Below are 24,812 nucleotides of genomic sequence, written 5' to 3'. Positions count from 1 at the left end.
CCTCAAACACTTACTAGCTATGTGACCTTGGGCAAGTCACTTAACTCTGATTACCTAAGTTTCCTCTTCTCTAAAATGAGCTGGAGAAGGAAATGGCAAACCACTGCAATATCTTTGCCAAAAAACCCCAAATTGGGTCACAAAGAGTCACACATGACTGAAATAATTCAACAACAACACAAAGTACCTTGCTATGCATTTTGGGAGAGGTGTAGAGATAATGAAAATATAGTCCCTGCCCTCATAGAGTTTATGATCTAGTAAGGCATAAGACATATACACAATTACACAGTAATGTTATAATAATAACAACTGTTAAAGATCTTCCCAGCAAGGGCAAGTAGTGCCCGTGGCTCTCCTTCTGTCTACCTGCCCTTCTCCAGTTTCCACTGATCTCAGAGTCCAGTTCTTTTTCCCTGCCCCCTACTGTCTTGTCAGTTCCATTTTCTCTCTTCTGGCTAGATCCTGACTCCCTCCCTTAATCTTCCACTCTCAATTTCTACCCCTACACAAAGAAATCCAGAGCCCTACCTCCACTCCAGTCCTTCCCAAAGGTCATGAGCCAGGCCCCACCAACCCCCAATGGGGCCTTAACATTATTCCATCCAGACTCGTAGCAATTGCTGGGAGTGGCGCTGTCCAATTAGATGGGAGCTCCTTTAATGTAGGGACAGTCTTAGTTTTCTGTTTGTATTTCCTGCACTTTGTAAAAACTCAGGAAATGGTTTTTCATTCATTTTGTAACTTCAAACAAATACCATACATAAGTATAAAGCATCATATGGATAAGACCACTAGAGTTATGCTGTGTTTGGTCCAAATAAGGTGAGGTAAATCATGGGGGAGATAAGCCAACCTATCCTGGAGGAGGTAACATTTAAGCTAGGTTTTGAATAATTGGCAGGATTTCAACAGTTAGAGGGTTGAAGGCTGGATGTTATTGGAAAAGAAAATGGCCAGAGTAAAAGGCATAAATCATAGGATAATAGGAACATAGATCTGTAGCTGAAGGGGACCTTAGAAATCATTTAGTTTTCCACTTTCATTTTACAGGTAGGGAAACTGAGGCTTAGGTTACATAGGAAGTAAGTAGCAGAACTAGGATTTGAATCCAGTCAAGTCCTCTGTAAGAAAACACTAGTCATTTGACTACTCTAGTTTGGTTAGAGTATAAGGTATGCTAAAAGGAATGATGAGAGTTAAAGCCAACAACATAGGTTATTATCAGTGTCTTCATCTTCTCATAGTAGCAGAAGATACATAAGTTCCACCTTTCATCCTAGTGTCTTGTTAGCATAATAATATCTACATGCCATTGGGCTCTGGCTTATTTTTGCCTGGTGACAGTTTTCACGGAAGAGACAGGAGCTGTGCATATAACAACTTTGCTCATCAATAATAGCCATCTTTTAGCATTTTACTGTAGCATAGACCAATTAACTAGCATAGTTTTAACATAGTTAATATAGTTTGCTGTTTCAAGGGTAATTGGCACAGGTGTGCTTAAAAAACAGTTTCTTGGTGCTTTTAGAGAAAAAGCTTCAGATAATTCAAAATTGTAGGTAGTCATTAAAATATTTGGTTTCAGATGACAGTGAGTCAGTCTGTCTTTCTTACTTCTCTTATTCATCTGACTGACTTCCTCCTGGCTGATCAGGAACTTTTTGTGATATATTTATATGCTTATGTTTAGTAAAGAATTAATTGTATAGGGCTTATATTTAAGCGTGAATTTGTCATTTAATATTAGCATAAGCATCTTTTTTAAATTTTTAAAACATTTTTAATTAAAGTTTTGACTTTCAAATTCTATCACTCCCTCTCCTTCCTGAGAAGGTAAGCAATCACATATAGGTTATACATATGTAATTATGTAAAATATTTACATATTAGTCATTTTGTACAAGAAGACACTAAAAAAATAAAAGAAAGTGAAAAATAGCATGCTTCAGTCTGTATTCTATCAATATTAGTTCTTTCTGTGATGGCAGATAGTATCCTTCATCATTAACCCTTTGGGATTGCCTTGGAACATTGTATTGCTGAGAATAGCTAAGGCATTTACAATTCTTCATTGAACAGTGTTGCTGTTACTGTGTGCAGTGTTCTCCTGGTTCTATTCACTTCACTATGCATTAATTCATGTAAGTCTTTCCAGGTTTTTCTGAAATCCTGCTTGTCATTTACAATCATACACCACAGCTTGTTTAGCCATTCCCCAATTGATTGGCATTTCCAGTTCTTAGCCACCACAAAAAAAGCTGCTGTACATATAGATCCTTCTCTCTCTTCTTCTTCTTCTTCTTCCTTCCTTCCTTCTTCTTCCTTCTTTCTTCTTCTTTCTTCTTCCTTCTTTCTTCTTTATCTAGCAGTGCTATTAACATATGCATCTTAGGGGGCATTAGGTGGTGCAGTGGATAGGCATTGACCCTGGACAAGTTACTTAACCCCAATTGCAAAAAAAAAAAAGCATATGCATCTTAAAAGTAATGAAGAAAATTCAGGGATTAACTTTTTTTTTGTTAATAGAACTTTAGTACTGTAAAACTATTCTAAAAGCATTGCATCATACATATGCAAAAGGCACAAAATACTAAGGTTCTCAAAGGGAATAAAATCACTTTCTTCCAAAAGAACAGATGTGCGCGCGCACACACACACACACACACACACACAACACACACACACACACACACACACACACGTTCTGCTCTGACACTGTTGGCTCTGTAGTTGCCCTTGTCTACCAACTTGAGCTACGCCCTCATCTTCCATTACTACAGGTATGTAGGGAGCCTGGTTACTGTAATGTCTGTGGGCTGAAATGAAAGATTAAGACCACCCAGTGGTGCTTTTTCTTGGGCAGTCATTCAAGCAGTGCATGGCCCTTAATCCAAGTGATTAATTTCTTAAAAAGAAGCACAGTTTGAAAGCATATGAAATTGGAAGAACGAGCCTTGTGTAAAGCAATGATTTTCAAAGTGCTGTAGATGCTAATATAGAGAATTCAAGTATTCTACCTTTTGCATCTGGGAGGAAGCTACAAACTATTTGTGCTCCTGGATTTGTGAGAGAGAAAGGCTCTCTTGGTTCCCCTGATAACTAGGTTTGGAGGTTATTGTTTGTTTTTGAAGAGGACCAGTGATTTCACAGGTGATGACTTGAGTGTGAATTGGATTTAAATAAAGCAGAGTTGCACAAAGTTGTCAGCCTCTTTCTGTCTTCCTGTGTCATCAAAGTCCAGTTGCAGGACAGAAGTTAAAATGACTGGTGGTAGCCTAGGATACAGTGGATGACCTTGTTGTCTTCAATGCCTGACCAGGTTCTAAAAGGTCCACAGCACTTACTTCAGCAGCCTTCATGGCTGTTAGGACAGATTGTTCTCATCTGTTTATTCCCCCAGGAAAAGGCTTCACATGCTTTAGGTAGACATCCCCCTAACTGACAGGTTTGAGGCCTTTTGGTTACCTTCAGCCTGGTTTAGCCTGTCTGCTGAGATGGTTTACTGGCCTTGTGGCTGCTGCACATGCTGATACTTCTTGTAGTCACAGGTGAGAGTTGGGTGAAGGTAGATACCGAAGGTGGATGGGCAGCCCTGAAAAGGGCTTGGCACTAACACCAGAGGTGCTAGTCCTCCAACTTTGAAAGGGAGTTTGCTAGCAGCTAATTGTTGTTCTAGATTATTGTTACACGACTCCTTTGCAATCCTTATTGGGTTTTTCAGCTCAAGCCTGTTAAGTTTGTGTTTTGAGAAATTAGGTGCTGGGAAACCAGGAGGGAAAAAAAGATTGATGGATATTTAGTTTAAAATTTGGAATCAATGGAGTACGTTTTTGAAATGGAACTTACGTGTCATTAATAGAATCAATGAATTTTAAAGTGGAGGGAACTGTAGAAGTCAGTTAGTTTATCCAGTCCCTTATTTTACCCTCTTTTGTATTGATTTCTGTGACAGTCATGTCCTTGGTTCTCTTCCCATTAGATTATTTTCTCAGTCTTCTTTCATGGTGGTTCTTCCTTCTCCCAAGCACATAGGAAGTAGTGTACCTAAGGACTCTGTTCTATGGCCTCCTTACTTTTCTCTCTGCATTCTCTTCCTTGATGATTCTACTTGTTTCCATGGATTCAGTTCTGCAAATAGTTCCTGAATCTCTTTGTGTAGTCCTGATCTCTTTCCTGCTTGTCAGCCCCGTATCTCCAAAAGCCTCTTGGCTGTCTTGAGCTAACTCTTTAATCAATACCTCAAGTTTGAATTTGTGATCTTTTCTAAACCTGTGCTTGCCCCAGATTTCCCTGTTTCTGCTGATGGCAATATCCTCCCTGTCACTGAGATTCATAACCTTAATGTCCTTATTCTTGATTTCTCTGTTACTTCCCTCTCCTGCCCCCCCCAACTCTTAGTTAATACTTTCTTCTTAAATTACCTTATCAAAGTTAACATGGATCATAGATCTAGAGCTGGAAGCAGCCTCAGAATCCATCTGTTCCAACCCCTTCATTTTACAGATAAGGAAACTGAGTCTCAGGAAAGTCAAGTGACTTGTTCAAGATCACTCAGGTAGTAAGTGGCAGAGGTGGGAATTGAAGCCAGGCCTTGGCTTTAAAACCAGACTGTTGCCTTGCTGTGCTGCTTTTTATACATTCTTCATCTCTCACCACCCCCCACCTCCACCCCAAGAATGTAAGCTCCTTAAAGCCAGGTTCTTGTTTTTGTTCTTTGTATGTCTCTAGTCTCCTTATACACAGTAGAGGCTTATTAATACATATTTTTCAAATTTAATGAAAATTGACACCAGAGAAATTCAATGACTTTCTTGCCCAGAGCTACAGATAATCAAGTAATAGAGATGGGTTTAGACACAGGTAGTTTTATTTCCAAATTTAGTGTTCTTCTCCTATTTCATATTTAATAAGTAACTATTGAGCACTTGCTCTGTAGGAGGTACTGGAATATATTGGGGCATAGAAATGAAGTCCAGGTATGGGCCTTGCCCTAAAAGGCTTCCAGGAGAGTTAGGGAGAAAAAAAGTGAAGCAATTAGTGGCCATTATAAGACAGGACAAGGAAAAGGGTTAAATTATGAAAGTGCTAAATTAGGTGATGAAAGTGGGTGTCAAACATATGAGTTCATTGGGTGTTCTTTGAATTGGGAGTGCTTTGTTTTTAAATCTCAAGTGTAGCCCATATTTAAATTTGTTAGATTTTTTTACTTTGTTAAAATGCTTTTTATTATGGTTCTTTTTTTGAAGTATGATTCCCCACCCCCCACCCCCTTTCACATTCAATTGTTGAGCTTCCAAAATGGAATGCTTTGAGCAACTGAGACTTGTATTTAAAAAAACAAAAACAAAACCTAAGGTGAAAATAAATATTAGGAGAATAATTTTTTTTTTCCAATTGAAGTCTTTTAGCAGGTTACACAGATTGTTTCTGTTAGAATTAGTCAATATTATTAAGACAGAGAAAATCCTTTGTAATGTATTATTAGCACATTTTGAACACCTTTATCAGACTTGGTCAATATTCTCTATCCTCAGGACATAAGTCAAGTTATTCAAGGAAGTATTTCTTTTTACAATGGTATACTTCACACATTTTGTTTATGCTAGTTTGTGGCTACATGTTTAATATTTTAACGAGTGTTTATTGATGCTTCATTTCTATTTTGACATAACTGAATATAAAATGATCCCACATTTTATTTTTTATCTTTTAATTTCAAACAGGTTAAATGTAATTTTTACAAAATTTGATGATGTCCAAAGATCTGGTAACATGATACAGTCTGCAAGTGGTGAGTAGAAAAGATATCGTGATGACCATTAAGTCATTATTTGTATGATGGCATTATATTTGCTATATCTGTAATAGGTCATATTTTAGCTGATTAAGGAGATCCAGAACTTAAGTCCTTGGAGTTACCACTTGTGAAAAGCAATCACATGCTAACTCTCAACCTTCTTTTTTTGTGTAGTGACTATTTGAACAGATAATGTTGTTTGTTACTAGTAAACAGTGAACATAGCATGTCATTGTGATAGCATTTATATGAGTAATTTCATGTCCTTTTCATTAATAATTAAAAATTAAATTAGTTGAAGACTTAACCTGTTTGTGATACTGTATATACTATCTTACCAGGAGAAAGGAGTTGTTGAAAATGTAATAGAACAAGCCTGCCCTTGGGAGGATAGTGGTAGCAAAAAGCCTTTTAAATCGTGAGGAATGCAGGAATCTGGACTTGAGTCATTGTAGACAATTATTAGAACCAAACTCCTGGGTAAATAAGCCTAAAAGTGGCTGAATGAATCAGTCATTAAGCATTTATTAAGTGCTTACTTTCTGCCAAGCATTGTGGTGAGTACTGAGGATACAAAGAAAGTCAGAGGACAGTCCCTCTTATCAAGGAGGCCACAGTCTAATGGCAAAGACAACCTGCAAACAGCTGTGTGCAAACAAGCTGTAAACAGGATAAATTGAAAATCATCACAAAGTGAGGGCACTAACTTAAGTGGGTTAGAGAAAGGTTCTTGTAAATGAGTAGCATGTTCAAGTCAGAGCAGAATGATAATGCCTCACACTTAATTGACACAAAGTAGGTATTAACAAAAGCCTTCTTAGCCTCATTTTGCAGATGGAGAAAATGAAGTTTACAGAGATTACATGACTTGCTTGAAGTCAGACACAGCTCGGAAGTGGTGAAGTTGATTTTTGAACCCTGATTTGCTGAGGCTGGGCCCAGTTCTTTTGCTGTTGTACCAGAATACTGGTTGTAGATCTGATGCACTGTCAAGGGCCTCTAGAAACTGAAGCAGACAGAGTTGAAGTGACTTGCCCAGGGTGATACAACTAGTAAGTTTCTGAAGTCATTTTCAAACTCAGGCCTTCCTGACTCCAAGCCCAGCACTCTGTCCACTGTGACACTTGGCTATCTGACTGATGTAGTGGGAAATAACTGGTGACCCCAAATAATCTGATGTTCCAATATATTGTTGGACTTAATGGTGCAAATTGCTTTTACATAGGTTGAATGTAAAATTACTACCTTCTTCATGAAGATAACAAGAAGCCTACAAATTCTAACAAAAAATTAGTTACAGAAATGGAGATAGACTGTTTGACAAGTTAGGTTGACTTAGGATATGACTAATTTAACATGAAGGGTTGAAGTCAAATGTGTTAGATTTCATCTTAGAACACTCAAGGAATTCAATTTCATTCAATAAGCATTTATTGAATGCCCATTTTGTGTTACTAATAGCTATTGGCAATGATATTTGCAGATTAGTAAGGAAACTCATGATTTCATAGAAGTCAAAATTGAATCACTTGGTCACTGTGCACTCTATGACCTTGGTCAAGCAGACGAGGGCCCTTTCCATTTCATCTTCTCCAGCACTTTGACCATAATACCAAAATTGACTTTTATTTGCTTTTTTTTTTTTTTTTAATATATAGCACTATGTTGTCATGTATTATTTACCTGTAGAGACCGTTATTACATATGTTTGAAAAAGGTGAAGAAATTCAGGCTCTGATAGTGATTGTTAAGAGCTTGACCCTGGAATCCAGACCCCTTGATTCCTCTTCTGATGGTCTCTCTGCTATAGAGTTTATGTATTTTCATGTCTCTGCTTGTGCATATACTCATTGTTGGTGTATCAGAGGCAGCCACTATCTTTCACACCTCTGTATAGAATTTCCTTGTTTGGTGCTTCTTGGAACCTGTCATTACTAGGGAAGGAGGTACTGAGCAGGACAGTAAAAATTTTCACAAAAAAAGTTTTGACTTTTTAAATTTGAATTGTTGTTATTCAATGGATGTTCATTTTAATGCTGGTGTTAGGGGAGGACAAGGCACATGATATCAGCTTTATATTTCTTGGACTTGATCTACCCCCTCCACCACCACCACCCCCTCAGCATGTTATTTGTGGAGAACATAATTCAAACTGACCGATAGCCAGATCTTTGATACAGCAAGTGCCATAAAAAAGCACTTTATTCTATATTCCTAGCTTATAAGAGAGATAATAATAGTAATAGGAAGAGAAGGAAAAGGGAGAGAAGGGGGAGGAGAAGAATTTATCTAGTACTTCAAGTGTTGTAGAACATGTTTTATATTTTCTTACTTGCTTCTCAGCAGTCAGGATCAATCAAGCAGGATTTAAATCCAAAGCTTCCTAGCTTCTTATCTAGTACTCTACTCATTATTCCATGCTGCTTTACAAGTGACCAAGCAGGCCCTGCATTAGAATTGGAAGTATTTGGGGAAGTAAACGGGGGAGGGATCATGAAAAGAGAACAGTGTCATTTATTTTTATAAATGCTAAAGGTTATTGGGGGAGTAGGTGGAAGGTGGGAGAGCTACTGATATTTTCTTGAAGACCTAGAATTTGATCAGATGGCAGTGCTTCAAATATGTGTCCATATATCATTCTATCTCTTTTGGTTTTAAAATATTGAACTAATGTTTAAAAAGGTTGAGTGAAGAAAGAACTGGAGATTAGGTTTCCGGCACCCAAAATATATACTTACAAAGATTTCAGAACCATTAACTTTAAAATCAGTTTGAAACCACTTAGGGATTATGATCTTTAGTATTAGTCAATACCTGTTTGACAAAAAGTAAACAATGCCAAACATACCCCATTTCCTTTTCTGATAAAATAATTGACCTTGAGTATAAGGTGGAGGGGGGAAACTCATTTGTAGCAGTCATGCAAGAGCTATCATAATACCCATTTGGTAATGTTGTCCTCTGCTTGGGAATATGTTAGAAGATTTGCACATCTGCCCTCAGTACTCAACACTTAAGGCAGTAGGTGATGGGAATTTGGGGGGAGGGGTGCAAAGGAGTAACTGACAGTGAAATAAAGAAAATCGAGAGACAGAAAGAGAAGATATTTAGGTGGGGGAAAGATGGAGCTGAGCAAGTGTGATAGTAGTGAAATACATATAAGATTGTTTTGGGGATATAAGGACCAGGATGATTTTGCCCCCTTGTCACAATTATTATCTTTCCTCATTGGTCACTGGGCTTAAATGAATTTTGAAGTTAACGAAAATCAGAATAAGAACTCAAATTTATATAGTTCTTGAAAGTCTACAAAGTGCATCATATGCAACCATCTGAAAATTATGTAGTATAATTTTATCATCATTTTACAGATGAGGAAATGGGCTGAAGGAGGCTTAAGTGAATGGCTATGATCACTGTTAGTCTAGCAAGCATTTATTAAGCACTTACTTGGTGCCTGACACTCTGCTATACGGGGATGCAAACACAAAACCAACAAGGAGTTTATATCTTGTTGGAGGAGAAATGATTATTAAGTGGTAGAACCATTCAGGAATTCAGCCTAGATCTTCTCGGTGCTTTTTCCATTTCATGTTCACCACTCCATGGTGAACATAGCAAGTTGTTGAAATCCTTCATCCTCACTTATCCCTCTCTTATGCAGGATTACCCTTTGCAGCAGAAGTGCTCTCTGGGGTGAAAGTACAGCTTGCTAGCTTGCTTTGCAGTAAATCTATATTTATATTAGCTGTGTTTGTTTTCTTTCCCCTTTAAGTAACTGGATTATGGAAATTGGAAACCAGGAATTAGAACTGAGCAGAACTTGGCAGTGAAAGAGAATGGAAGCAACTGTAGGGTAGAAGGTGATTTGTTTTCTTTTCTTTTTTTTTTTTCCCCCCTAAGAAGACGAAAAGGTGAGAGAATAGAGTAGAGACTGGGGAGGGTGGGTTTTTTTGAGAATATGGAAAATGGCAGCCTGGATTTGAAGTCAAGGATCTGGGTGGAATTTTGGCTCTGATAATTTTATGATCTGTGTGATTTGGTGCAAATTGCTTAGCCTCTCTGGGCCTTAGTGAGAAATGAAATATTGACGCATGATTGTGTTGAGTACTGTTTGTGATTCCTTTCTTGTGTTCTGTTATCATAGGTGTATTCTGTAAGCTCCCTTACAGCTCTAAACTTTTTTTTCTTTATCCTAAGTTAATTTCTCTTTTAGGAGGATGAGCTCTATGCACTCTCCCTAATTGAAGACTTTTTTATAAATAGGCTAGTCCAGGAGACCAGGACTTGAAAATTATAGATGCCATGTTGTTAGTAATTACTAGATATCCAGCTCTAGCTTCTTGCTTAGAAAACTTCCTGAGGCTACTTACTTCCAGTGCTTAAAAAAAATAAAATGCAGTGACCTCAGAGATTGCTTTGTACATAAATAGTGCAGCAAAACCTGATGAATGGCCTTTTGAGAGATTGCATATGATCTGTTCATAAAATATCTGTGGAACTTAAATATTCTTTATCTCCTCTTGTTTCCTCTCATTGCTATCAGTTCATGCAGATCTCCTGTGTTAGTGTGTGGGACAGGGTTAAGGCTGGGATGCCAGCTTGCATGGGTAACATGGGAAACATTTTTAGATTATCCTTCTGTTCCTTTCTCCTGGGAGCCTAGGTTTTTTCCCCCATCCATTCAACAAGTATTTATTTGCAGTAGTCCAGGTTCAAAATCTCCAAATCATTTTTGGCTCTTCCCTCTTCCCTGCCTTCCATACCTGACAAGTTGCCAAGGGGTGTTGAAGAAGTTACCTTGACAGCGTGGAAAGAGCCCAGGATTTGAAGCCAGAGGATCTAGGTGCATTCTGCTTTGATACTTTCTGATCTGTATGACTTTGGGCAAGCAGTTTAGCCTCTCTGGGCCTTAGCTGCCTTATCTTTAAAATAAAGGGAGTTGAATGAGATGACCTCTGAGGTCTAGTCTTTCTCTAACACCATGAATTTTTTATATTGCATCTGCCACTTTCTACTCACACTGAGTTCACTGTAGTTCTTAGTACCTCTTGTAATGATTGGTATTAAAATTAATCCAGGAGGATATTTTGGACACAAAAGGTACATTAACCAATGCCCAGATAACACCCTTCTCCACAAAACACATTTCTGGAAAATCACCAGTCAGAACTCCCTAGTAGTATAATCACCATTGACCTATAAAGTACCCGCCATTCTTTACTCCTACAGAGTGTGTACTTCAGCCTGTATAGTTCTAACACTGTGCTGCATTTGTCTTGAGTTGCCTTCTAGTATTGTCCCTGTTATTGTCCCTGTTTGTTGTAGTTATTTTACACATTATCCAAAGCTGTCTTTGAAGGTTTGTGGTAGATTGAATAATGCTACTACTAATAATAGTATTCATGATGATGGTAATAACTAACATTTATGTAGTGCTTACTATGTGCCAGGCGCTGCAGTAAACATTTTACAATTATCTCATTTGACCCTCACAATAACCTTGGGAGGTAGATGCTATTATTATCTCCATTTTATAGACAAGGAAACTGAAACATACAGAGGTTATGAGACTTGCCCAGGTTCACACAGCAGGTACTTATCTTGAGGTCAGATGTGAACTTTGATCTTCTTGACTTCAGGCCCAGCATTCTGTCCACTGCGCCACTTTGCTGCCCTAAGATTGAAAAGAAGAACCAATAGCATAAAGAATACAGGGAAAAGCGAAGGTTTGGGGGTGGGGGGGGTTAAGGTTTTAGTCTTAGAAATGCTGAATTTTAAATACTTGCCTAACATCTAGGTGGAAATGTCTAATAGGCAATTGGATATAGGAATCTAAAACTCAGGAGAGATCTGGGGAACTAAAGAAAAAGATTGTCATTTTCATAATTGAAAGTTGGGAATTGATAGGAATGAATGAGCTCAGTAAAGATAAGAGTGACAAGAAGGGAAGAGAATAGTGCCCTGGGGAATGTCTATACTACGGAGTTGTGCTAAGGTAGAAGAACCAGCAAAAGAACCAGAAAAAGTCATATTTAAACTGGCCTTCATATTTACTGAATACTGATGAAGGTACTTAAGTTAGGTAATAAGTAATATTAATGTTATGAGTTATTTCTGCACACCAGTTAGAGAGCTTTTAGAACTGAGAGTCAGGAAAAGGATTGGTTTAAGTTCTTCTAAAAGATTAGAGATACTGGGCCATAGGCCATGTGGTCCTTTATTGCCATTTTTCTGAAATTGATTTTTTAATATGAAGGTACATTCAAGATTACTTCAAATTTTGTGGTAGGAGAAAGTTTATGATGCTTTTCTTAGTGTGTAATCTAATTTTTGTGGAAGTCACTAAGACATGAACAACTGAAGTAGCAATCAGGTGCTTCTTTTTAATAATTATTATTATCATTACAATTATAGCTAGAATTTACATAATGTCTTAAGGTTTCTAAAATGATTTAAATTTGTTATCTCATTTGGTCCTAACAACAAGCTTATGAGGGTAGATGCATTTCTTATCATTCTTATTTTACAGGTGAGAAAACTGAGTCTTTCAGAGGTGAAGTAATTTGCCCATAGTCATTAGATAAAGCAGTACTTGAACCCAGTCTTTCTGACTTCACATTCAGCTTTCTATCAACCATGTCATATGCTTTAACATAAATAAATTCTGGTAAGGGTTTTGTACTACTTCATTGGTTTATATTGATTTAACCTTTTGTTTGAATGGTTTAATCAATTAATGATTTAGCAATTTCTTTTTTCACAGTGGAGTATTGGAGGGGTTTCCTTAGCTGGATTGATATGATGAGGTTTACATAAATGTTATACAAACCTATAAAGTAATCCAGGACTCTGGAAATCTCACTTGGGAAAACTCAGCAACCAATTCTGAACATAATAGCAGTGATAGCTATATGTTTTAGAAACAGAGTTCATATATCCATAGACACTCCATACTAGAAAAGACTAGACATCTTGCCAGGGGCACATGAAAGGGGGAATTCTTTGAAATGTATAGTAAATATAATTTGATTTGGGGTTAATTTCTACCAATAGAAATAAAAAGGAACCATATGCTATTTTGGTTATTTAAAATAGTTATTAAGTAACTGTTATACAATTAACTTACATGTATTTAGCTTTCTGTTTAAAAAATTACAGAACAGGACTATCCTTTCTTGTTATCTCTCTCCCTGAATCTCCCCAGTTATCTCTCAAGTAAGTTATCCCTGTCATAGTTATTGTGACCATATCTGTTAATGGAATTTTAGCATTTCTTTTAAATCTCATTTTGAGTCTTTTCTTTGTTGCTATACCATTACCCAATCATGATTGTCGTTTGTATTACAGAAGGAGTGCAAAGGACACCATCTCTGTCACTTTTTCTTGGAGTCGACTTTGTGTGTTCTGATGGAAATGACCCAACACTTTTGTTTTTAAACTATGGGATGTATTGCTGTGTAATTTTTTATGTTAGTAGATGAGCCCTTATTGAAAATAGTTATCAAAATGACAAATACTTGGTTAGGCTGTGTGAATCTCTTAATGTATCAAACTTTAGGCTTTGATGTAGCTTTAATCTCTTGCTTGGGATCATTCAGCTCTTGAGTGCTGTACTAGATATATGTGCATGTATGTATGTACATATACACACATATATTTATATGTATATACATACATGTATACATATATGTGTGGATATATATGTATACACACACATATATACCCCTACAACAATATTTCTTTTTGTTTAAAAGATAAATTTTTTATTCTTAGTGTTCATTTGGGCTGTGGCGTAATATTTCTCTCCAGCAGAATTTCAATGAAAGCATGCATCAATTTTTACTTCCAAGTTTTTATGTATGGGTCCATTAATATCTGACAAAAATTTCTTTTGTTTTGTGTTACATTCTTAAGAATTATTTCTGATTTTGGCAAGTGAGGTCTTTTCATTTAATATAATTTAGATCTCATAAAATTTAAAGAGTCTCTGTTCTCGGATACTTTCAGGTAGCTTGTTAGGGAATCTAAGGCGATACTCTTGAACGTGTCAATGTGGTTCTCTCCGAATTTCAGAATTTAGAAGACAACATGGCCAAACCTGTCTGCTTTCTACTGACTTGCATTGAATGTGTTTTTTACACACTTAAAAAAAAATTAAAGGACATAGAATGTTAACCACAGAGATGTCATGTTATAACTTTTGGCATGCGCTCGGGTGTCTGTGAGACAAGAGAGAACAAGATTGTACAATACTCTCTCAAATGAGCAGTTCTCTATTTTTAAAGTGTCAAAAATAAGGCAGTTAGGGCAGCTAGGTGGCGCAGTGGATAGAGCACTGGCCCTGAAGTCAGGAGGACCTGAGTTCAAATCCAGCGTCAGGCCAAACACTTGACACTTACTAGCTGTGTGACCCTGGGCAAGTCACTTAATCCCAGTTGCCTAAAAAAAAGGCAATTAAGAAAATATTATTAAGTCAGAGTCATTAAACATAATTTTATTAAGTGCCTACTAATACTAATAATACTAATACTAATACAGTGCCAGGCACTGTGCTAAGCCCAAGGGATACAAAGAAGGGCATAAGACATTTCCTGCCCTCTAAGAGCTCACAATCTAATGGGGTAGACAATACATAAAAGAATACTGATGGGTGGAGAGGTTGTTGTGGAGGTTACCTGGGCATATGAGGAAATCTGCAGCCCTAGTGGGAAATGATCTGAGGAGATATGAGTTTCCAAGTTGATTTCATATACGTTTCTGGAGATCCTGAACTCAGGGAACCAGCAGAGAAGTATACAATCAAGATAATTCCTTGGATTCTCCTTAAATGCTGGAAGATCAGGGAAGAGTTCCCAGATGTTTACCCTTCCTCCTTCCAACTGGAGAGAGGGAGAGACCCTAGAGATAGGAGCTGCTGAGGATTCCAAGTCACAAAGGCATTACTTTATATTTTGAGAAAGAAAAAATACAAAACTGGAAGATTGTTGTCTTGATACAAATTAGGTACCAAGCTGTTGCTAGTCCTTCGTTCTCGAAGAGGACCATGATATCATGATGGTAATGTCATGCCTTGCAAGTGAATTAGATTTAAGTGAAGGAGGGCTGTGCAAAGTCACCAGCCTCACTCTCTCCTCCTGAGCCCTCTGGGTTCAGTAGCAAGATACAGATCAGAACATACCAAGCTACAAGACTGATGAACTTGATTTCTTTAAGAATATATATCTTGGTTTTTAAATTTTATTTTGTTTTAACATCTTCTTTGGAGTACAATAGAATTATGAATGAAACAACAGAGGAGAAAGAGGGCTTAATAGCAGTTTGAAATGGATTTCATGTCTAATAGAGAATTTTGTCTCTGTATGCATTCTGCTTGTTGCTAGGTTACTTGAAAGGACATTCAGTATTGAATGGCTAAAAAAAATGGGAATGTAAATGTACGTGATTTCCTGGATGCAGTTTTTTTCATCCCCCCTATATAATTAGCAAATCTCTTGAGCAAAAATTGTAGTTTTGCTGCTTTGAATTTCAAAAAGAAGTAGTGTGTGTGTGACTTAGTTTTCTAATTCTGCAGATTGCTTTTGCTTATGGATGAAATGTATTTTCTTAAGAGGTAGTTATAAAGTAGCCATTTTCCTTTATCTTAATAATTTTTAATTGAAAGCGATTGGTATGAAGCCTTTTTACATAAGTAAAGGTTTAATTTGGGCCAAGAAAATACACATACTTTTGCATTTTTTCAAGTAGATGGGTATATTTATGTTTATAGAATGGATATGTTTTGAAAGTCCTAGCTTTACCACTGCTTAAAACCACAGCAAATTTGAGCCAGTGGAAAAATTGGAATATGGGAAAGCAAATTTCTTTCTGATTGAACTAGAAGGCAGATGCTTTATTTATTCTACATAATGAATGTAGGGTCTTCTTGGTTTTGACACCAAATGAATTTTGACCAGTGTTTTTCAGAAAAAATAAATAACTTGGAAAATGTGCTAAATGTTTCTTTCCCACGTTTTAGGAACTGATATTTTCAAAGCAAAATGATGTATCTCAACACTTTTTTTTTTTTTGCTGGATTTTGGGAGAAATGTTTATTTAAGGATGTCTGTTGTGAGCTTAATTTTCCTCTATGAAGAACTTGACTTGTTATTGTCTTCTATTAGCTTTGTTTCTACCAATTTTGAAAAAGTGCATTAATTGCAAAAAACTGGTTATTTTCTCCAGGCTTGTCTGTCAGGTGTGAATTGCAAGGTCCTCAAATAGTTAGCTTCTTGAGGAAAGTGTTTCCATAGTCACAGCTTCTTGCTGTGTGAGAAAATCACTTAAAATAGACTTGAAGAATACTATTTCTGTCATTGTTCTTCAGTAGATTAAACTGTAACTAACATCTTATTTGGTCTTTTTTATAACTTGGTTTGGCTGTCCCTTAAGATTTGTGGTATGAGTGTACCTGTTCTGAGAGAAAAAAATGGGAAGGAGAGGTAAAAATCAATTCTAGTTCTAGTTTTAATGAATGTTCTAATATTGGAGTGAAACAGGGAGAAGAAAGTTTCTTTTTAGACCTTGGTTGTATAGGTGGATGGAGGTACAGTGAGCTTTTATTTTGGAAGAGGGTGGCAGATGTCTTTGCTGCTAGGTCACTTAGAGGAGGTGTATTGTGCGTGGGACGGGCAGAGTTTACTCGTGCTTAAGTTACTAGGAGGTAGGCACCACAGTGCCTCTTTCAGAACAGTGTTTATTTGCTACCAAGATTGCTGAAGATCATGACTACGGGGAAAGGTAGGCTGTTTGCTTCTTTGGCTTCTGAAGAATGTTAATTATAACTGAGTGTTAAGTATTTTAGTGTTTTTGCTGCATTGTATATGTTTGTGGGGGGAGGCCGACACACATTCAGGATGGTTTCATTTACTTTGATAATTAAGAGATACGAAAGAGATTCAGATGCTATGAGTGTGCTTTGTGTTTAGGCAGAAAATAGCTTACTGAGATAGGAACATGCAACCAGAAAAGGGGTGGGGGTGGGGGAGCCTGGAGTTCGAAGCATATAAGGAGGGATGCAGATTTTAAAAACTGACTTACGGGAAATAGTATAAGATGTATTTTCATCAGCCTCTATTTTATCTTTTGCCCATTTTAATTTTTGCCCTAGCCCAATTGGCAGCATTTGTTTACTCATGTTTTGTCAGCTAACAGAATTATTATTTTGTCAGTTATAAGACATTTGTTAAGTATGAGCTGTAATGGAGTGCTTCACCTAACTAGAAATGTTTGTTTTCCTATAGTATTCAGATTGTTTTAGGCTTTTGATCTTCAATAAGGGAAAACGAAATGCAGATGGCTAGTCTTCCTCTTGATGAAGTGCTTTGTCCTTCCATTGAGGGAAGGGAAGATGGTGCTGGTGATGGGATATATGGGGGGGGAAGATAAGTGATTTTAGTAAAAACATTATGTCTTTTAAATTTTGGGAAAACTTTTTGTCTTGATGACAATAAGGGATGATAATGGCATATACACCCCCAGAGCTATTATGACTATTATATGAGGTAATGTATATATAAAGTGTTTTGCAAACCTTCAAAATATTATGCAGACGACAGCGATTGCTTTTAGCTTATTTTTATTTGTTAAAGAATTAAATACCAGTGAGGTTTGAGTTTGAAGGAGAGTTTAATTGATAAGTCTCTGAAATTCTATATTGATGTTTTCCTTCTACCTGGGATATTTAATGGCAGGGTTTTTAGTTTGCTATTTTTGAAGGCTAGTCACAAAACCTTGTGTTAGAACAGGTGTTTTGTGTCATAAGATTGATTATAATAATTAGCAGTAAATTTTTATATCATTGGGGGTGAGGGTATGACATTGTCCCAACTAATTTTTCTGTTTTATTTATAGGCAGAATGAATTATCATTCAGATATCCTATATATCTCTTTTCAAATTCATTCTCTGCTTGTTTGCCCAGAATACTGAAAATGCATCTACTTATATTTGAATAATCCAAATTTACTGTTTCATCATTTTAAATTGAAAATTTTAATTATACAGTTGTGGTGTTACATTTCATCCCCTGCTCTATTTTCAGTATAAAGTGGTTAAGGGAAATCAATACCTGAGCAGCAGGATTAAATAATTCATATTATGAAGTAGCCCTTTTCACAGCTTTTCATGGGAAGATTCTCAAAGAAGCTGGCTTTTTATTTAAACTGAACCCATAAAATCTGCTGTTTTGTGTTCAAGACAGCACAGTTTTTTAGAGTTGGAATTAAGAGTCTGGACTACCTTTTCCTAGGTGAACTCCTCTTTTTCTCATTTATTGCTACCTGAAATGCACAGGAGTGATGATAGCTATTTTACAACAAGAAAATGCAAATCTAGGAAATGAAAGAAAAACTGCCAATTGGAGTGGCCTATTTGAGTCTCTCCCTGGGAAAAAAATGAGATACAAGTACTATTAAATGTGATAAAGTTTTGCTACATACTGCATCCTTATTAAAGTGATTCTATTTCTTATGTTTTAAAATTTATAATTGTGTTGTTCTTCACACATCAAGGTGTAGTCATATAAATATTCAGGAAGACAGCTAAAATGATGAGAATTCTAGAATTGAGTTTTTGCCATTTTTTGAAAATACTGCAGACCTTTGAAAATGCAATCTGAATTGTTAGGGATCAGTGGAGTTGAGACAGTATTTAGGAATGGCTAAAACAATAATTATCTAAGAAGGGAGTGTCATAGAAACGTCTGAATTACTTATGAGGGTCAACTTTAACATGTACACATATTATTAATCTTTTGGATTCATGGTCCTGACAATTGTCTTCATCTTCACTTCTCATAAAACTGAAAGATGGACCAGATGATAGTTTTTAATTTTTTTAATAGCTTTTTTTTTAGGCTTGATGATTTCTAAGTATTTAGAACAAATGCTGCCCTTTGAGGAAGAAGAAAACTATAAGAAGTCAGTGTAGCCCCGGACAATTTATAGACTTTTTAAGAAGAGCTGGAGATGTTCCTGTCAGCTATTACTGACTTGATGGTTCACCTAGAGCTTGTTACATTGCTTATCTTTTCCTCATTTTCATCCAAAGATAGGAGACCCTCATTCTTTTATCTCATGGAGTTCCTTCAAATGAATGAGACGAATTTATAAAGTACTTTGCATTTCTTGGAGGAAAAGTGCAACATAAATTGTGGTATACTGGTAGTAGTGTGCAAAAAGTGCTTCAGGAATAGATCTCTGGATCAAGGATTTTTAAAGGGTGATTTTTAAAATTGCCTCCATTGTTAGGATGGGAAGTAAAATCTTTGGAGGTTCACATGGTACAAAACATTTATCTGTGGACAAAATATTCTGGGCAAAAACCCTGCTCTAAGTTGATCCCTGAACTTTTTTCTTCTGATTTGCTATATGTCTACACAATCATTGCCAAGAACAATTAAGGTCAGGATTGGTGTAGTGATAATTAAAATGACTGCATACAAGAGGGCCAAGTGTAAATTGGACATTTCTGAGCATATAGCAATAACTTTGACTATAAATAATACCTCCTCTTGGTAGATTTTTTTGACTTTTAAAGTGAACAGTTAGAATTTTTTTTTTGTCAAAGTGAAGGGAACACAGATTCTTATGAATTATATAATCTTTAAAGCTTTTGATATATTTATGTGTCTGAATTTGGTAGTCAGAAATCCACTTTTAATTTTTAGTCATTGATTAAGAAATTTTTTGTTGTTGTTTTAATTCAGAAATTTTAAGGCACATGTGAAACCTCATAATTTTTAAAAATTGTATTTTTAAAAAAATTATTGTTGGAAATATGCGTCTCTGAGATGAAGGCTCCCCCATCTTATGAGGACTGTTATTATAATATAAGGGTTAATAGCCTAAATTTATCTTGTCTCCTAAATGTTGGCCCTTTATTCAGTGATCAATTACTGCCTGTTATATACAAGGCATTGTATTGTAGATGCTGAGGAAATATAAAGATGATTAAGACACGCAATATCTTTCCTCTTAGAATTTCTTGTCTAATAGGAAAATAAATACATATATCCCAAAATAATACAGTAGCTGTAATGCCAAATAGAAGAACAAGAACAAAGTGCTGTATGAAACTTGAGGAAAATAATTTTTGATTAGAAAACCTGGTACTACTTTATGGAGGGGATACCACTCAAACTGGACCTCTCTTCGTTCAGTGAATCTTGTATTAGATCTGACTGTTGGGTCTTAACCCTAGACTTTCTTTCTTCCCACCCTTAAATCCTCCTTCCCCTTTTTTAGAGAGTAGGTAGGGTTTCAAAATTAATTGAGCTTTCCAATTTCAGTTCAGATGTGAAAGATTCGCTGTGAATCTTTGTCATATGAAGTAAAGTATAGGTGTCCTTGTTAATATTTCAACAGCTGCCATGATTACCCTGTATGCTAGCTACAGAGAAGTCTAAAGAAATGTATAATAAAATACAGATTTTGCTTGTATGGTTATGAGTCTTGAAGACAAAAAAAATAATATTTATAGCTAGGTAATAATTACAGATTTTGTTTGTGTAGCACTTCATAATTTATATAATACTTTATGTACATATTTAATTATCACAATGGATCCATAAAGTAACTGATACAGCTATTATCCTCATTTTATAGATGAGAAAACTGAGGCTCAGACAAGTAAATGACTTACAGGCCATAGCCTGTAAAGGATATAGCAGGGATTTGAAATTAAGGTGTTGTGACTATTAAAGTTCAGCGCTTTCTACCCTATGACATGCTGTCCTTCAGAATGGCCTTGAGGCACTACATATTTATCCTAGTTTCTTAAAACATTTTGCAGCTCTTCTTATAAACTTCTTTTAGAGTTATTCGAGAAAAGTCTTCCTTATTTCTCTGTAGCCCCCAGGTTAGCGTAAGATAATAGCATAAGAGGTGTTATAAGCCAGTATAGGAAAACTTTGATTATCTGGAGTTGCTATGCTCAAGGCATGCTCAAGGGTCCATATCCATTTCCAACCTGAGAGGCCCCAGAAAAGCCAAAACCCATTTTTGATCCATTTACCAAGTAACACTGACCCAAAAGAAGAAGAGCAATAAGTAGTTAATAAGCATCTCCTACGTGCAGGCACGGAAGTGCTAAGTGCTGGATTTATAAAGAAAGGCAAACAACAGTCCCCACCCTCAAGGAGCTCACAGTCACGTGGGGGAAGACAGTACATAAAAAGAAACTAAAGGAGGATGAGGGGATGGTACCTGGCAGAGGGGCATGATGAAGTCCTGTAGCTTTGTGGGAAATGAGGTGGCAGCCTTATACCCCCTCATTTTAATGGAGGATCTGGGAGGAACTCTCCAATGTCTGTCCTCCACCTCTTCCAGTTATAAGGAAGATGGGACCCCACAGGTGGGAGGTACTGAAGAAGTGTGAGTTTCAGAGTTGACCAAATCTTTCAGGAAGATGAGTTTCTGGAGACTGATGAAGTCTAGGATAGCAGCCAGGTGGAAAATGAATTAGATGGCTGCTCTGGGCTGTGGGTAAAGAGCTTGGGGAACTATAAAGGATTATGTCAATTTGGGTTATGCTGTGTGATAGTCACCTTAGGAGACAGAAGAACTGAATTCAAGTCCTACCTTTGAACCACACTGGCCATGTCTTAGCATGCCACTTAACCTCTTGTGCCCTAGGAAACTAACTCTCTTAAGATGGTAAATTGTGCCCAAAGGAAGCAATTAATAAGAATAAAGTCCCTATATACACCAAAATATTGTTAGCAGTTCTTTTTGTGATAGAAAAGAATTGGAAACAAAGTAGATGCTCATTAGTTGGGGAATGGCTAAACAAATTGCAGTATATAAATATAATGGAATGTTACTTTGCTGTAAGAAATGATTAATGTGATTGAATTTAGAGAAACATGGAAAGATCTATGTGAACTGATGCAGAGTGAAGTAAGCTGAGCCTAGAAAACAGTATCTAGTATGACTACAACAATGTAATTGGAAAGAACAACCATACAAAAAATCAAAAGTGAATGTAGCAACATTATAAAGATTAAATGTGACTCAAATGAAGAGATACGAGAGTCCATCCAAACCCATCCCTTTGTAGAATTAGAAAATCCACAGGTGTTGCACATTGCATATGTTTTTGGCCTTTCCTAATGTATTGATCTGTTGTGCTGATATTTTCCTCTTTTTTCCTTTCCATTTTCCTTTTCAAAATAGTATTATATTGATGGTTCTCTAGGAGAGGTTGGGGGAGATACAATAGGGGAAAGCGTGATGATATCATAAAAGACATCAGTAAAAACTTACTTTAAAAAAAGAAGGTAACTTGTCAGTAAACATGTATTAAGCACCTACAATGTGGCAGGCACCTTGCTGAGCACTGGGGTTACAAAAGAGGCAAAGGACAGTCATTGGGCCTAAAAATTGTTCACAGCCTAATCCAAGTTGCAAAACATTTGCTTGATCTGCATTGACATTAGGATTTTCCATGAGGGGCAGAGACAGACAGACACAAAGGTTCTTTATTCAGATCCTTGCCTTGTTAAATGAGGGACTTGGACTTTAAGGCCCCTTCCAGCTCTAATTCTGTGACCATAAGTGACCTTGGTATCACGAAGTCCACTTATATCTTGGATCTGTGCAACTCTCCCAGAGTGGGCCGGGTGCACAAATCTACCACATTGTTGTTGCCAACAAGCTTTGGTCTGTCCAGAGTTAAATTATACTTGTAATTAGTTGTTTCTTCTGTTTCCTCCTCTTCTGTTTGGATGCTCTGCTCAGAGCAGACTCTGTAGTTGAAGTGGTATCTCAGCCAGTGTCAACTTTCCAAATGCATGGGCTGTTTGGTCTTTATGAAGTTTTTAACCACATCTGCAAAAGCCTATGTTTTAACTGATTTTTCGTGCCCTCCATTATCCTTATACCCGATGCCCCATTGTCTAGAAGAAATATCTTTTTTGTCTGAATTCTATATAAAAAGCCACCAGATTTTTATTTTTTATTATTATTATTATTAATTTTTTTTTTTGGCCATAAAAGTTGAGAAGTAATAGTAGACAAAAGAGGCAAGAAAAAAGGAAACCGGAAAACCAGAGGGTAGAACATGCAGTTATGGCAGTAGGTACAGCTAACAGGAAACTCTGATAGCATAGAAGAATATTACCAATGAAGAGATAGGAAACAGAGCAGGTTTATAGTCTGGAGGGAAGGCACAGCCATAGAATATTTCTGTGTGTGTGTGTGTGTACACACATGTAGATATGGTATTCTGATCCCCATTAGCCAAGGTATATTCATTGGTATGATTCATCTGCTAGGGAGTCATTTGTACTGATTTCAGTAATAGAATTATTAGAGTAAGTCATTCAGTTTTATGTTCTGTATATAGTAAAATAATTGATTATAACTGATGAGCCTGAGTCATCAAGAAATAGTTTGAAAAGTAAAGGAATTACATGGGCTACTCTAAAAGAATTTTTATAAAAAATAAAATAAAACAAAATTTATTTACAGTAGAACTCCTCAGTTGTCCAAAAGGTATTATCCAGGATGATTTATTTCTTGATTATATACCAGAAAACAGAAATTTTATTGATAGATGCCAAATTGGTACTTCAGCCAAGAAGCATTATGAATTTAGAGATAATTTCTTTATAGATTGGAGTGATCAGAAAATGCTTTTCTCTTTCTGAAGGAGGTGTCTTTTGACCTGGGGTCTAAAAATGTGGGTAGAATTTTGAATAGGTAGAGGAATAGGGTGGGCATCATTTCATATGGATAGAGTGATCATAGTCTTCTAGAGTGCTAATAGAAACAAATAGTCCAAGGTAGGAATGTGTATGATTTGTTTGAGTTTATCAGTTTATCACTGTGACTAGATCATGAAGTGAGTGGATTAGTTAGGGATAAATTGCAAAGGTTTGTGCAGGGCCTCAAATGACATCTTATTCAAGGCCACACTCTGTCACTTCCTGACTCAGGTTGAGAAAATAATTTAACCACTTTGAACCCATTTTCTCATGAAAATAAGAGATTCCACAGTCCCTTCCAGTAAGAAATACATGTTTATCTTGGAATTTATGGGGAGAAGTTGGATGTTTGTAAATAGGGAAATGTCCCAAGATCCATTGGCTAACATTTGGTAGTGGACAACAGTTGAATGTTTGTAAGTAGGGGAATAGTATGATGAAAGTGGTGTTTTAGGTAAATTAATTGGGCTGTTGAATGTATAATTGACCTGTCTTGAATGCAAATTAAGGTTACACCTCCACAATTGGAATCAATGGGTAGAATGTTATTCTGCTGCTGCTTTGACCATGTTTGTTTTGTGGGAAAAGAAAGGAATATCAGCAGTTTTGACCAATTTGAGTTGACCTTAGAATTCTGTTTCAGTAGAGTGGTATGGCACAGTAGATAGAGTACTGGACTTGGAGTTGGGAAGACCTGGTTTCAGATCCAGTCTTAGACAGTTATTCACTCTGTGAGCATGAGCACTCAGCCATTCTCATTTTTCTCAACTGTAAAATGGAGACAATAATGTCCTTTGCACTTATCTGTCAGCATTGTTGTGACGATCAAATGAAATAATGTAAATAAAGTGCCTTCAAACCTTAATGTATTACTATGTACATGTTTATTGTTATTATTACATTCACATGACGTATTCTTTGTGCTTAGTGTGGTTAGAAGAAGGCTAAAAGTTCAAAGAGATGGGATGTTGCAGGTTCTGATTTTGGCACTACAGCAGCAAAGATAATTTTTAGAACCTTATCCTTTCATGTATCCAACAGCTGCCCTCCCTCTGTTTAAAATTCTTGCCAATTAAAAGCTGCCTGTGGTCATGGGGTGGAGGTGGGGGGGTCAAATGCCACAACTTCGGCTACTTTAAAGTTCACTGGCTTCATTGAAATAGTAGAACTATCACAGCATGGCTTTACTCACTTGGCTCTTACCTTTTTTATTTGTCTACTGCTATCCTTTTTCTTTAGTTACGGTCACTACGGTAAACAAATATAC

At 36.6% G+C, this 24,812-nt stretch overlaps 1 protein-coding gene across 7 annotated transcripts in view; it reads left to right on the top strand.

The window, feature by feature from the left end:
- The window catches only part of CLASP1 (cytoplasmic linker associated protein 1), a 349,545-nt gene that overhangs the window by 131,371 nt on the left and 193,362 nt on the right, over positions 1-24,812 (top strand). For all 7 annotated transcript variants that reach the window (XM_027854750.1, XM_027854751.1, XM_027854749.1 and 4 more), the window contains exon 8: positions 5,727-5,794. In XM_027854750.1, the coding sequence (XP_027710551.1) occupies positions 5,727-5,794 (68 nt within the window). The remainder of the gene's footprint in view (positions 1-5,726; positions 5,795-24,812) is intronic.

Source organism: Vombatus ursinus, unplaced genomic scaffold (assembly GCF_900497805.2).
Source record: "Vombatus ursinus unplaced genomic scaffold, bare-nosed wombat genome assembly UNPS02010548.1, whole genome shotgun sequence".
NCBI lineage: Eukaryota > Metazoa > Chordata > Mammalia > Diprotodontia > Vombatidae > Vombatus > Vombatus ursinus.
Note: the sequence above shows the minus strand (reverse complement) of the source record. Positions and strands in the feature narration are given on the sequence as shown.